This window comes from Myotis myotis, unplaced genomic scaffold (assembly GCF_014108235.1).
Source record: "Myotis myotis isolate mMyoMyo1 unplaced genomic scaffold, mMyoMyo1.p scaffold_m19_p_5, whole genome shotgun sequence".
NCBI classification, from domain to species: domain Eukaryota; kingdom Metazoa; phylum Chordata; class Mammalia; order Chiroptera; family Vespertilionidae; genus Myotis; species Myotis myotis.
In genome coordinates, this window is record NW_023416357.1 from 101,156,547 (window position 1) to 101,171,218 (window position 14,672).

Here is a 14,672-nt window from a genome sequence, read left to right on the forward strand (position 1 = left end):
TCCCACTGAGGCCTCCCAGTCCTGCCTGGGCTCCCACTGGTCAGCAGCTTTCTGGCATCCCAATGGTCATATGCTCCTCCCTCCCCCATCTCCAGCTGGGTCCAGAACCCCAGAAGGTCAAGTCCACTCTCTTACTCTTTTTAGACAGCCCTGCCTCATAATACCATGCATTAGTGAATAGCTGTTGGGGTGCATGGAAATAGGGGTATTCTTCACCTGGTAAAATCCCTGGCCCTGAACCCCAGCTTTCAGCTCTCTAGTTGTATGGCTTTGGGAAAGTTAGCCTTTTCTCCCGCCTCCATTTCCTCATCTATAAAACTGGGATAAGCCCTACCTGGTTTGGCTCAGTGGATAGAGCATCAGCCTGCGGACTGAAAGGTCCCAGGTTCGATTCCAGCTGGGGGCACATGCCTGGGTTGTGGGCTTGATCCCCAGTGTGGGACGTACAGGAGGCAGCCAATCGATGATTCTCTCTCATCTTTGATGTTTCTCTCTTTCTCTCTGAAATCAATAATAAAATAAGTTAAAGAAACGGATAAAACCCACCCCTCCGTGTTGTGGAGTAGAGGTGACATATATGGCACTTGGTCCCATGCCTGGCAGGGCAGCTGCTCAACAAATGGCAGCTATTACTACTATCCCAGTCCGCCATCCCTTAGGAGCTGGGAGCCAACCAGGGCTGCAGCCACCCTCCTGGCTCCATGCTCCACAGAGACAGGTGCGGTCTCCACGGCCTCTCTGATGCAGGCATCAAGGTCAGAGCTGCATGTTATCTTGGAAGCCAAGCTGCAAAACCTGGAGAAGAAGCAGGCTGAGCCCGCCCCTCCCAGGAAAAACAATAGAGAATGGGAAACAAACAACAGAAGTAAAAAACTAGAAGGCCAGGGGTAAAATAACCAGGCATAGGTGAGTAGGGCAGATTATAAAGGACATGTGTGAAGAGGCCAAGGAGGGGAGAAGCAGCAGGAACTGGCAGCAGCCCCAGAAGGAACGAGGAGGGACAGTAGTCCCTGGTGAGTGAGGACTTCATACTGAATTACCACTAGACCCCAGTGGAAGCAGATGGAAAATGTCCAGCCACCATACTCGGCCCTGGTACCTGCGACAGGAGACAGGGCAGGCCGGAGACAGTAAGTATGAATTCACAAGCTGGCCCCGGCCGGCTCCTGGCTCCCAGCGGGCCCAGGGGGTCAGGGCTCAGTGGGCAAGGCCCGTGGGATGAGCGTGATGGCGGCAGTAGAGGGCCCGCCAGGGGTCCACAATTCCAGCGGTGGCTGGTTGGTTTCAGGTCTTGAAACCTCCTTTGTCTGGAGACTTATGGTCCTGACCATTTGGATAGGGCCCCAACCCAAGTCTGGGGCAGCCACCAGCATCACCAGCATCCCCCATGGCCCCAACTTCCCCCCCGCACCACCACCACCCCACCCCAAGACAGTAATAGGCTGTGGCTTGAATTCCAAGTCCTTTAATTTGCAACTAGCCTGCCCGCTCTTCAGCGTAGATCCTCCCAGTGTTGCCATGTCCCACCCCCATGCCAGCACCTCCCAACTCCCTTCCCGCTACTTTTCTCACTGCCATTGCAGCTGCCCTCGTTCCTCCCGGGGGGCCTGGCCCCTCCCTCCAGGCCTCCTAGGTGGGAGCAGGTGGGGGTGCCGCCAGAGCGCCCGCAGCCCCCAGCATCAACATGGCCAGGGCCTTGGGGCCCGTGGTGTGGATCTTTTCATGCCGGTGCAGGTTGGAGCGCCTGCTGAAGCTCTTGCCGCAGAGGGGGCAGGAGTAGGGCCGGACCCCGCGGTGGGTGCGCTGGTGGGCGGTGAGGTGCGAGCTGTGGCTGAAGCTCTTGCCGCAGTCGAGGCAGTGGTAGGGCTTCTCCCCCGTGTGCGTGCGGTTGTGCGCGATGAGGTTGGAGCGCTGGCTGAAGCACTTGCCGCACTCGGGACATGGGTAGGGCTTGACCCCCGTGTGGGTGCGCTGGTGGGTGACCAGGGCCGAGCTCTGTGTGAAGCACTTGCTGCAGACGGGACACTTGTGGGGCTTGGCGCCCGTGTGCGTGCCCTGGTGAGTGACCAGGTCCGAACGGCGCGTGAAGCGCTTGGCGCAGCGGTCGCACACGTAGGGCTTCTCGCCCGTGTGGATGCGCTGGTGCTGGATGAGCGTGGAGTGGTGGCTGAAGCTCTTCCAGCAGGAGGGGCAGGTGTAGGGCTTCTCGCCGGTGTGGATGATCTGGTGCTGGATGAGGTGGGAGCTGCGGCCGAAGCGCTTGCCGCAGTCCGTGCAGGCGTAGGGTTTCTCGCCCGTGTGCGTGCGTCGGTGCGTCACCAGGTGGGAGTGCCAGCTGAAGCCCTTGCCGCACTGCTCGCATTTGTAGGTCTTCTTGCTGGTGTCACCATCGGGGGCCAAGCCCTCCTCGCCGCTTTCGGGGGCGCCTGTCTCCCCCTCGCTGGGCTTCTCTAGGAGGTCAGTGTCGGACAGGGCTGGGTCCAGCTGTCTCTCCTCCGGGGGTCCCGGCTGCCCCTCGTCTTTGGCTGGCCCCGTTCTCTGGCTGCTGGCTGCCTGCCATCCACACGGTAGGACATCCTGGGCTCTCCCTGCCCTGGTCCTAGAGGACTTCACATCCCCAGGGACTGCCAGGGATGAGGCCGGGTCCTCCTTCCTCACCTCCACCGCTCCTGGAGAAAGGGTTTCCAACCAGAGAGAGGCTCTTGTGAGGGACCCAAGGGAATTCCAGAGATGGAGAAAAAGTGCAAGGACTCGAGGGGGGCCTGGGGACGACGGCCACCCTGTGCAGAGGCGGGGAGGCTGCACCCCACAGGAAACAGGGCCTGCACCCACAAAGGGCACCTGGGAGTGACACTGACAACCCACTGCCCACCCATCACCTCTGGACGCACCTCTCTTCTCCTCTTCATCTCCCATCTGCCGGCACGAACTTGAGGCCTCGCCCTTGCCCTGCACCTGGGAGGCCCAGAAAGTTCTGCTGAAGGGAAACCCTGCCCAAAAAGAGATGCAGTGCTCAGTCACAGACCTCCCGGGCAAAGGGGAATGGGTACAACGCTGGAAATACCAGGTAATACCACATGAGCTCAGAGATTGCTTGGGGTCAGTGTCCACCCTTTCTAGGGTCACCCCTAGACACAGTCTTTTCAGGGTTGAGTAAGGGCTTCTCCTTGTCTCCTTGAACAAGCACCAGAAGTAAAGGGAGAAGGACTGGGCCAGGTCAGCTGCCAGCAACCCGCTTCCTCACACCGCCACAGCAATGGCCCAGACTGTTGGAAACCAAACAGTCTCCCACCCCTGCACCTACACCTTTCCAAGACCATCAGCAAAAAAGGGCTCCTGGGGGAGTGCCGGGGACAAGAAGGCCAGAGACACTGACCACCCAGAAGTCAGGGACCAGAGGTCCACTTGGCAAGTCCTTGGTAAAGGCCTGAGAATTCTGGTCAAGTCAGTAAGAGATCAGAGGGCCTGGCCTCCATACCCTGATCCAAGCTCCCGGGAAGGAAGGGAATGTGTTGGACAAAGTGGGTATTAGGTCATTCGTGAGACCTGTCATGGGGCCACAAATGGCACTAGCTTCCCTCTGATCTCCAGGACTTGCCCAGACCTGCTGATCTGGGCCCTGAGAGTGCTAACAATTAAAGGAGTGAGCAGGGTGGCTGTGATTTTGGGGTCCATCAGGGACCGTAGGGGTCTCGGCTCACCACTGAAGTCAAAGGAGGCCATTACCAAGTCCCCAGCTCCACTTGGACTAGCAGGTGTGCAACAGATGTGTGTTGATAGACATACTCACTTAATGAATGAACGAAGAGCCCAGCCTGCGTGGCTCAGGGGTTGAGCATAGGCCTATGAACCAGGAGGTCAAGGTTCGATTCCTGGCCAGGGCATATGCCCAGGTTGTGGGCTTGATCTCCAGTGTGGGGTGTGCAGGAGGCAGCTGACCAATGATTCTCTCTCTCCCTCTTCCTTCCTCTTTGAAATAAAAAATATACATTTTTTTTAAAATGAATGAACACACTGAGTTTTCCATAAGATCTCATAACAATCTGCCAAAAAAACCCAAGAGTCTGAAAGTGAGGAGTACAGCCCTGGGACTTAACTACTTACAGTGAGAAAAACAGAGAGAGCCATGGTCCCTCTGAGAAGAGGACATGCCCCTTGGGCATGAGTCTATGAGTCTGGAGATTAACTGGCACCATGTCACCCCTCCTGCAGGCATGCAGCCCTGACCCAGAGCCGAGTTTTCTGCTCAGACACTTCTAAAGCCTGGCTTCAAGAAAGAGGAGGGTGCCCGGCTGATGTGGCTCAGTGGATGAGTGTCAACCTATGAACCAGGAGGTCACAGTTAGATTCCTGATCAGCACACATGCCCAGGTTGTGCTCTCAGTCCTCAGTAGGGGGTGTGCAGGAGGCAGCAGATCAATGATTCTCTCTCATCATTGATGTTTCTATCTCTTTCTCCCCTCTCCCTTCCTCTCACAAAAAAAAAAAAAAAAAAAAAGAGGAGGGTGAAACTACAGGAATAAGCACCACAGAAGAACTAAAGAGAAGCAGAATCTGTAGGGAGGCACTGTCTAGTCCAGCGGCCAACTAGCCACATATAGCTATTTCAGTTAAAAATTGAGCTGATTAAAATGAAATAAAACTAAGTACCCACCCAGTTGCTCTAACCACATTTCTAGTCCTCAACAGCCACATCTGGCTCATGGCTACCACCTCAGCCCATACATGGAGCATGCCCATCACTAGGAAGGTTCCACATAACAGCACTGTCTACGTGAACTGTGAGAAGGTTTAAGCCTTGGAAAGCTGGGATTGACGGTGGAACAGACCCTCTCTGACATGCAGGGCCTCAGGGAGTGGGCGCCCCAGCACAAGTGCCAGCCCTTACCCAAGGCCAGCCCATTTCGCTTCTGCAGGACATCCCGGTAGAAACTCTGCTGCGAGTGGTCCAGCTGCCCCCACTCCTCCCGGGAGAGGTACAGAGCCACGTCCTCAAAGGTGACTGGCATCTGAAACAACACAAAATGCCTTCTCTGCAGGACGTGACAAGGCATGGCGGAGGGGGCCTGACAGTGCCAAGACGAGGCCAAGATGAGATTCCCAACTCCCCACCTGCTGTCCAGGTCTGAGGGGGAAGCAGGAGCCGCCCAAGGATTTTTTTTTTTTGGGGGGGGTGGGCAAGAATAAGGCGGTTGTGTACACAGAAGACAGGAACAAAACCCAAGGCCTTCTTTCCGACCCCACAGCCAAAGCTCGGGATCTCCAGCACATTTCCCTCCAGCACCCACCCTCGGGTCCGGCGCTGAGACCTGGAGAACCATGCAGTCAGAGGAGCTGTCCCTCCCGCCTTGGACAGGCGCACTCACCTGGGACCAGGCAGTGAGGAGCGCTGCAGCCATCTGCCGGTCTCTGGTCCTCCCCTCATGGGAAAGCACAGGGATCTGGGGGGAGGGGAGGGCTGAGAGAGGAGAGAGGTCCTCAGAGAGGCCACCTCATCCTGCTGCATCCTGCTGCTCCCCAAGGGGGCTCATGCCTGGCACACCCACAGCTGCCTCAAACCCCACCGCTGAGCCCACCCAAGAAGAGGTCAGGAGGCTCTGAGGCTGTGCCAGGATGGCCTCCAAGAGGCAAGTGAGCAGACATCCAGGCATCTCTCCTGACCATGGCAGGGGCCTCTTCCCCTCCCCACCTGGGCTGTGAGCCTCCATCTCTCCTCACAGCTGCTGTCCAGGAAAGCACTTCTCTTCACACCCCTCTCCTCACCTCCTCCAGGCAAAAAAGGAGCTTTCTCCTTAGAGCCTTGGCTTAGGCGCCCCCAGCTCCAAGCTCCTTGAGCCTTGTCCTCCTGCAACGCCTCCTCAGGGTGTGGTTCTTGCAGCTCTGTCTTAATGTAGGCTGACTCCTGAGCGGCTCCCAAAGGCACCATCTCCTTTGACTCAGAAAGCATTTCTTGACAAGGATGCCCAGGACCTGGAACCTAGGAATGGCAGCCCCCATCAGCACTGGGATGGAGACGGGAGACACGGCCAAGCACCATGTCCTCCACACCGAGGGGTCCCTGCAAGGGCAGACACCTCGTGTGGCCGAATGCACAACCAAACACAAGACACGGCTTGAAGGACGGGCCTTGCTTCCTTTTCCCATCCCCAGGGACCTGTGCATCTCCTGCTCACCGCAAGGGAAGGAAGGCAGGCTTACCAAGGCCCTGCTAGGTGCAAGCTGGCCAAGTGCCCACAGGACGGCTGCCTGTTTCCGTTCAAGCCTTGCACCTCTAACAGCTGTGTGGATTATTATTTTTAATATATGAGGAAACCAAGTGCAGTAGGTTGAAAAATCTAATGAGTGGTGTCCTTATAAAAAGAGGAGAGGACACCGAAATATGGGGGAGGCCATGTGAAGACAGAAGCAAAGGTTGGAGTGATGCTGTCACAGTCAAGGGACAGCCGGAGCCCCCAGAACAGAAGAGGCAGAAAGGATTGTCCCCTAGAGCCTTGGGAGGAAGCCCTGGCAATACCTCGATTCTGGGTTTCTGGCCTCCAGAACCGAGAGAATAAATTCTGGTTGTTTTAAGCCACCAAGTTTGTGGTCCTTTGTTACGGCAGCCCTAGGAAATGAATGTACCCAGGATCATGGAGCTGGTGAGTGACTCAGCCAGGATTTGAACTCAAGTGTATCTGACTCCCAAGTCACCCTAGGGCCACCATGTCTTAAAGGTGACAGGGAGGCATCATGTGGCCGTGGGCTGTTTCTGCCTGACTCAATTTGGTCACAGTAGTTGGGAGCTGGTTGGTTTGGAGAAAAAAAGCCCAAGGGTGCCACTAAGTGTGCTGAGGCCTGATGCCCATTTGGTCTGACAGCACTCCTCCCAGCTCACCCTCTTCAGCACCACCCCGCCCCACGCAGTGGGACTTCAGGGTCCTCCCAATTTGTCCCCGCTTCGTCACACCAGCCTCAGCCCCAGTCCTCTGGGAGAGTGAGGAGCAGGCTTTAGTTAGGTGACTGGGGCTCAAATCTGGAGCCATTCCTCACTAGCCATTAACCGGAGCAGGCACCGCCTCCACCCAAACCTCCAGAGTCTCGGTTAAGTTACTTCCCTTGCACTTGGAGGCCCCTGGTGAAGCCTCATCGCCCTCCACAGCACAGGGACTAGCCAGCCTTCTGCTGGGAACTCATGCAGAACCCTCCCCACTCTCCCCGACTTCCATCTGTGTTAGGGTCACACAGGAAAAGACCCCAGGCCAGGAGTCAGGGTGCCTGAGAGCCACATGGGTGAGGCAGCCTCCAAGACTCAGCTGCTCTGCCTCCTGCACAGATAATGGGTGAGCAAGAGCTGCCCAGAAAGTTCTAGATACACATAAAACAGTTACTATAATTATTATTACCCAACTGTGTGAGCTGACAGAACCCAACATCAGCAGAGAATGTCATGGAAGTGTGAGGCCCTTTGGTGTTACAAAGGCATTGTGGAATGGAAACCGAACACAGGTAACAATTCTTTGTGCTTCCATGGTAGGAAAAACAGAACTAGTACTGGATTTGTATTTGTACTACTAGGTGAGGGGATCGAGGTCTCTCTGACTAGGTTCCAGTCTCTGTGGGTGTTCTTGTATTGTGTGTTACAAAAATGACCTCCTACAGGCCGATGAACTGCTTACAGAGGACTCTTGTGCCCATTATCTCCTCGGAGCCTCCTAAGCACCTGGGTGAGACAGATGGGAACAACAGGCACATGATCCACATTTTATAGGTCACACACCTGGTTTCCAGAGGCCAGGGGACTTGCCCAAGGTCACACACCTGCCTGTGACTGACTCATATTCCTGATTCCAAGCCTGGTCACTCTGGTCTCCCTACAGGTTGTAATTACACACACACACACACACACATGCTATACAGAAAGGCCTAGGTGCTCATACCCAGAGAGAGGAGAAGGGGTCCCAGGCCAAGGACAGGCGGAGGGGAGAAGGGGAGGGGCACTGAGGCTTCTCTGTGTGCTCTGGGTTCTGTTCAGAGAGCTAGCCTCCTCGCAGGATCCCTAACTGCTACCTCACAACGTGGCTTTGGTCCTCTGACTATGGCAAAGCAATGCAGTTCCGCAGAAGTCAATTCCCAGGTGGAAAGTATTTCCCATCATACCTCCTTCTTTTTAATACCCCCATCACCCCCACCCACCAGCTCTGCACCCCAGTGAGTCTATCTCTTCCATTGGTCCAGATACCCTCCTGCGAAGATACCATCCAGCTCCAGTTCCTCCCAGAACACACCCCCCTCACCTGGCGCCCCGTCCATACCTCTCGGGCTCTCTCTTTGTCCTGGGTAGCCCGGATGCCTCCACGATCTGCAGACATTCTATCTCACAGCAAGAAAGCACAACTGAGTCGTTTCTCCTCTGTTGGCCAGGCCCCCCTCCAGATTCTGGCCAGGAGCCTGGAAGAGCAGGAGGAAATCAGGCAACGTCTCCTGGACACCTCTGAAGTGCCCTCCAAACCCCATGTAGGGCCAGATGCACCCCTGCTTTCAATAAAAAATAAAGCCTCCTTGATGCCATCCAATGGCCTCCCTGTTCTTTGGCTCCTTGCTTCTACACTGTGCTATTTTGTATTGTCCCGTTTGTCACTAAGCTAGAGCCCATCCGCGCAGGCAAAGCAGGGCTGACGAGGAATCTGTATCTCCTGTCATCGGAAGCTGAAAGGTCTGCCGAGATCCTGCAAATCAGGTGCTGCGTGGGGCCCCAAACACCACAGCCAGCTCAGCGGAGGAATCCAGGCGCTGGTGGCTCTCTGGCCCAGAACACACAAACACCCTGAACTCCCTGACTCAGCCCTGCCTGGGATCCAGAAAGTGAGCTGCCCGCTCTCGGCAGCCCTCCCTGCAGCTGCAATGACCCGCCTGGGCTTGGGAGTGGACGGAGGATGTCCTTCCTGTCCTTCCCCTTCCCCAAGCTGGGTCCGGGACCCCTTCTCTCCAAGCCTTGCCCCTCTGACCCCGTCCCCCCGTGCCAGCTGGCCGCCCGCACCGGTTTTTGGATTCAGGTCCCCGCCCCAGCCCCCCACCCTCACTGAGGTGGAGGCGAATGGGGCACCTTGAACAGTGGGAAGGGGGGTCCTCCCCCAGGAAAGTTGTCGCGGCAGCCAGCACCAGGGAAGGGGAGCCCGGTGGAGACTGGGATTAAGGACAACAGGAAGTCCTTCCCAGATCCCGTTCCCCGAGTAGCTGCCGTCCTAGAGGGTTCCTGGCTTCGAGGGTTCCTTGCTTCGAGGGTTCCGGGCTTAGGGTCCCGAGCCCAGCTGTGCCTGCTCTTGCTCCAAAGGTCACTCCCAATCCGCACTGGCAGCTCACAACCACTTTTCCGGGCAGGTACTACTCGTGAGGCCCCCCAAGCGAGGGTGCAAATATGGGAAAATGCATTTTATGGGAGGAGTTTGACATTGGGCATTTCAGAGAGAACATTGCAGCTGTCCTCACAGGAGGATGGGCACTTTGCTGGGTGGAGGGTAGACGGTCCTTTTCAGCACCCCTGAGAACTTCTGAAGGTCTGTGGTGTCTCTATAAAGATGCCCCCTGGATTTTATTTACGGCCCCCAGGCTGGTCAGCAAGTCCTCCGGGTTCCCCCCAAGACTGACACAGAGTTTCCTCTCCATAAGAGAGAACTTAGGAAACAGAGAGGTCCAGGATCTCCCTTCCACCCCCTCCCCCCCATTTCCCTACACCTCTGACAGATGGGGGAATCAATCTAATTTTTCTAGTTGCCTCCTACCCCCATCTCCCTCTTGAGGCTGAGGTTAGCGGAGGTTAAGGGGTCTAGCCCAACTATCCATGGGGGCCCCAGACCCTCAGACATCCCTGGTAGTTTCAGATTCCACCTCCCAGTCAGAAAAGGGGTGGGGACTAGCCCTGAAGTCAGATTCCAGGAAGATTCATTCCTCCAAGAAACATTCTCCATTGCCTTCAGCCCATCAGCCCTGTGAGACGTATCCACTTCATCCAGTAAGACAAGCATGACTGGCCCCTGTACCAGTCCATAGGCATGCTAGAAAGACTCACAAGAATTTCACTTTTTAGAAAACTAGAGGCCGATGCACGAAATTCGAGCAAGAGTAGGCCTTCCTTCCCCGGCTGGCTGCCGGCACCGGCTTCCCTCTGGCACCCAGGACCTGGGCTTCCCTCACAGCTCCGGCTTCATCCAGAAGGTTGTCCGGGCTAATTAACATATTACACTTTTATTATTATAGATTAGTTTCCAACATTTAAAAATTAGAAGAATTCTCACGAATTTTATTTTCTTGAAAAATCAGAACATCTGGCAACCCTGGACCCAAATTCCTCACACCCAGGGGCTGCTCTCAGATTGGCACATTTGGTCCCCACTTGGCCCCTGCAGCATTTTGAGTTTGCAACTCTCCTTTTGGAGTTGAACATGTGTTAGGAGTCCTAGGACTCGAACCCATTCTGTTGTCACTTTGATGAAGGAAAAATTACCCCTAGGGTTTATCTCTGGTCCGAATTTCCAGGCATTTGAATCCTCAAGGTAAAGAGAGATGTACAAAAGTGTAGCAAAAGTAAATATTGTTTTCAAGCCAGAGAGAACTACAAACTGAGAAGAAGCCACAGGGAGCCCTGGAAAAGATGAACTGCTCAATGTGTGAGCATTTTCCCATCAAGGAGGAGCATAGCCAGTGTCCAGAGTGAGGGACCTTGCTTCTCAGGTGAACCATTTTAGCCCATGGCAGTCCCAGGAGCGCACCGAGTCCAAAAAGAGTGCTTCCTGGGCAAAAGTCTCTCTACCAGACATAAGGGACACGCGAGGGACACTGGGAAGCCTGGAGATTTGGATCCCACCAGGGGATTGCCTAAACTAGACCGAATGAAGTAACATTTATTTAACTGTTAAAAAAATATATATTGAGCATCTGCTATATGACAGACATTAGCCCCTTCTTGGAAATAAAAGGAAACCCTTCCAGGACTGGCTCTAGAGCTGAGCAGGTCTAGGAGGAAAGGCTCTCACATTTGCTATGTGGGAATTCCCTGCAAGAGTTCAGAAAGGCACCCAGGCAGGGTGAGTAAATAAGTAAAGCAGAGATCAATACCTAAATGCATTGGTTGTATCACACTTGTGTATTAAATATAATCATGTTCTGTTTAAAAACCAAAAAAACCTAAATGCACCCAGCAGCCAGGTAGTACCACAAATGACTGATTCCTTGGGTATAAGACCAGAGTGCGGAGGGACTTCAGAGGCGTCAATAAACTATATTTTGTTTAAAGGGGGGCAGTTGGGGACCCAGAATTACCAAAGCTTGAGGATTTTTCAAGAGAACTCAAAAAGAATTAGATTTCTATGTGAAATGTCCTGACTTTTAAATGTTGATGACTAAAATAAAAAATTTTAAAAAATAACTCCATATAAATCCAGCACAAAACACCGGCTGTCCAGTTCACAGGCCACCAATTTAGGTGTGTACTCACCTCAGGAGCCTGTCACAAGGATAATTATCATGGATGAAGGCGCTTATCGGAGCTTCAGGCACGGGAAACACAAATGCAAACTGGTATCAGGTGGCTTCATTGAGCTTGAGTAAGGAGAATACGTTACCTTTAGAAAATGAATCATGACCTATCCTCAGCGATTGGCCTCAGAGCTAATTCAGGTCTTAAAGAGGACTTTACAAAAACAAAAAACAAACAAAAAAAACACCCACAATAATCTCCAGTAAGGAAAAAACAACCTTGTATTAAGTCAGCCCAGGCTGGAGACAAGGCAATGCAAACATCTAGTCTTAGGAAGAAGAGACCAGAGGGGGAAATAAAGGAATGGGGGAGAGGGAGAAAAACAGGAATAATCGAGTAAATAGAGCAAATGTTAACCACTGACAAAGAAAAAAAAGAAAACCAGTATAAGTGTTAGATAGGAGGGGTCCCAGGAATAAAGAAGAAAAATAAGAAACCCCAAGTCTGCTGGAGACCAGGTCGTGGGAGCTCACCCCCAGAGGCACGGAGGTGACTCCACGGCTGGGTCCCCTAATGCGAGGCAGCGGGAGAGGACGCGTTCGGAGCACCGATGCTGGGAGCGTGTTGCCTAGGCAACGACGTTGCCCCGCCCCGAGGAGACGCCGGTGATTGGCTGACGTCCATATGACCCCGCCTCTCCAAGGCACCGCCCAGCCACTCTCACCTGCGCGCTCCCGTCCGCGCCCCCCGAGGGCCAGCCCTGCCGAGTGGAGTCACCCGGGTGCCTCCCGATCCAGGCGTGTGTGCTGGCGTTTTCCGTCCGGCTGCCACACTCCAACTTCCGGTTTTCCCGGCTCTGGCGGCGCCAGCGACGGGCCCTGGGCGCGGGCCACCCGAAGCAGCGAGAACCGCGGGGCAGACACTTGCAAGCCCGCGCGTCGGCTGGGGAAGCTGAGGCGGTCTGCGCGGGGCTGCCAAGCTCGCAACCCGGAGCAAATTCCGGCCCAGCCGTCCGGGGACGAGGGTGTTTCAGACATGGGAGTATACCACCCTATGCTGCTGACTTGCCCCCACGCTGTGTGTGACATCTTAGAGATTATTCAATACTAAAAACATACAGAACCCTAACCGGTTTGGCTCAGTGGATAGAGCGTCGGCCTGCAGACTGAAAGGTCCCAGGTTCGATTCCCGCCAAGGGCATGTACCTTGGTTGCGGGCACATCCCCAGTGGGGGGTGTGCAAGAGGCAGCTGATGGATGTTTCTAACCCTCTATCCCTCTCTCTTCCTCTCTGTAAAAAGTCAATAAAATATATTTAAAAAGAAAAAACATACAAAGAAGAAAAAAACCCCATGCAGCGTGTCGAAGACAAACACAGCCGGGCATCAGCTAAAGCGGTGGGAAGATTTTATTCGGTAACTACTGACAGCGGGGGAAAGGGCTGCATGCCATCCGGTTTGACAGGGCTTTTGGGGAAGGGAGAATGAGGGAGGGAGAAGGGGCTCGGTAGTGGACGGCCACAGTGCCGGTCAGTGTAGATGCCAGCTGTGTCTGCTCCATGTGTCAGTAGTCTGTCCTCCCACGGAGTAGGCAGACAGACGCCCTGTCCTTCCTGGCAAATACATTTCAAAGGAATAACTCTCGGGTCTGGGACAGATGCTTCTGAGCTGTAAGAGACACATATTCACAATTATAAGCCCTTTTTAGTAAATACTCTAAGAAAGGGAGGTCAGGGGCCATCATCAGGTGTTGGCTAGAACAAACAGTACATTCTCCTGGCAGCAGCGTTGAGCTTTTTCAGGCAGGCATTTTAGGGGTGCGGGGGGCGAGGGGGGTGCTAGGGTCATCCTAGCCTTATGCTGTTAGAAGCCATGCCACAATTTGGTCAAGTCTCTTAGTGCAGGTTTAGACGGAGCGGTTGTGTGCTGAGAGTTCTGCAATTCTCAAGTAGTGCCTTGCTGTTTTTTTAAACTACGGCATATCTCATTGTGTGGCTATATCGGTTTCTTTAACCAGGACCCTCTCACCACCAAATTCTTGATGCCCTTGTCTTACAGCAATAGGAACTACCCAGCAGTTATTATCATGGAGGCTTTGTTCCTGCCTAGTGGGTGAGCAAGACTAACATCTAACCTTGCAAACAGGGGAGGCAGAGAGGCTGCCAACCCCAAGTCTGGCTTCTGGATATCAGCCACGATGCTGGCTTGGCAGTCTGCCCATCACAGTTGCTTTTTCCTGCCCTGGGCAAGCTCCAGGGGGACAGAAGTCTCCTCCGTAGGCAGCAACACTAAGTCTTTCTTTCTACAATTGTGAAGGCTAGCAGTTTCAGCCTCAGCCAAGCAAGCCACCAAATTTAATAGGGTAAACTGGTTGTGTTCCCCAGGAGTGTTGATATGTTCTTTTTTTAAAAAAAATATTTTTATTGATTTCAGAGAGGAAGGGAGAGGGAGAGAGATAGAAACATCAATGATGAGAGAGAATCATTGATTGGCTGCCTCTTGCACACCCCTACTGGGGATGGAGCCCACAACCCGGGCATGTGCCCTTGACCTCCTGACCCAGGTGAATGTCCCAGGATTCTTCAGTCCACAGAAGAATCCACTGACCCAAACCGGCCAGGGCAATAAGTTCTGATTTGATCCCAATGCTGGCTAAAAGGCTGTTTTCACTTGGTGGAAACCCATCACACTCTTCATTGTTGGTTTGTATACATTTCTGTATAATACTTTTAAAAGTTTACTTTAAAAAACAACAATAAGCTGCCTCCTTAGCGCAGTAGGCAGTGCGTCAGTCTCATAAAAAACAACAACAAAGTGAACAAAGAGAAACCAGTTCAGCCATTGCTATGGTTCAGGTAAGACATAATGGTGACCTGGATTTGGGTGATGGCAATGGAGGTAGAGAAACAGGGCAGATTTGAAAAGTATTTACAATGTTAGACTTATAGAACTTAGAGATTGATAAGATGTGAGAATGCAGGAAAGTGAGGGGGTCAAGAATAAATCCAAATTTCTGACTTGAGTGACTAGATGGATTGTACTATATTTACTGAAATAGAGAACTTCAGAAAAGATACAAGTTTGATGTGAAATATTAATCCAACCTACATTTAGTGAGGATTTACTATGTGCTGGGCACTGGGGCCATAGCAGTGAATAGCAATGCAGCCACTCTCATGAAATTTGAATTTATTTATGTAGCTGCATGAGTTGGGTTTGTTT

General features: G+C 53.4%; 1 protein-coding gene across 3 annotated transcripts; it reads right to left on the reverse strand.

Annotated features, from left to right (window-relative positions):
* Window positions 1-1,460: 1,460 nt before the first annotated feature.
* On the reverse strand, window positions 1,461-12,095 carry ZNF205 (zinc finger protein 205). Of its 3 annotated transcripts, XM_036310570.1 has the most exons (8): window positions 11,986-12,095; window positions 11,471-11,574; window positions 8,292-8,427; window positions 5,764-5,977; window positions 5,367-5,458; window positions 4,889-5,009; window positions 2,892-2,990; window positions 1,461-2,669 (listed from the first exon to the last, which is right to left on the reverse strand). In XM_036310570.1, exons 3-8 carry the CDS (start codon window positions 8,346-8,348, stop codon window positions 1,630-1,632), a joined length of 1,623 nt encoding a protein of 540 aa, XP_036166463.1. In that variant the 5' UTR covers window positions 8,349-8,427; window positions 11,471-11,574; window positions 11,986-12,095; the 3' UTR covers window positions 1,461-1,629. The 3 variants fall into 3 exon arrangements, with proteins under 3 accessions (XP_036166463.1, XP_036166464.1, XP_036166462.1); XM_036310571.1 differs by having other exon boundaries at window positions 11,471-12,030; XM_036310569.1 differs by lacking the exons at window positions 11,471-11,574; window positions 11,986-12,095 and adding an exon at window positions 9,083-9,392.
* Window positions 12,096-14,672: the final 2,577 nt, after the last annotated feature.

Coding starts and splice junctions, on each gene's coding strand:
- ZNF205 (XM_036310570.1), bottom strand. CDS start 8,348: ATGTCTGCAGATCGTGGAGGCATCCGGGCTACCCAGGACAAAGAGAGA. Junction 5,978..8,291: donor ACAAAGAGAGAGCCCGAGAG/GTATGGACGGGG, acceptor TGCCATTCCTAG/GTTCCAGGTCCTGGGCATCC. Junction 5,010..5,366: donor TCCTCACTGCCTGGTCCCAG/GTGAGTGCGCCT, acceptor GTGTTGTTTCAG/ATGCCAGTCACCTTTGAGGA.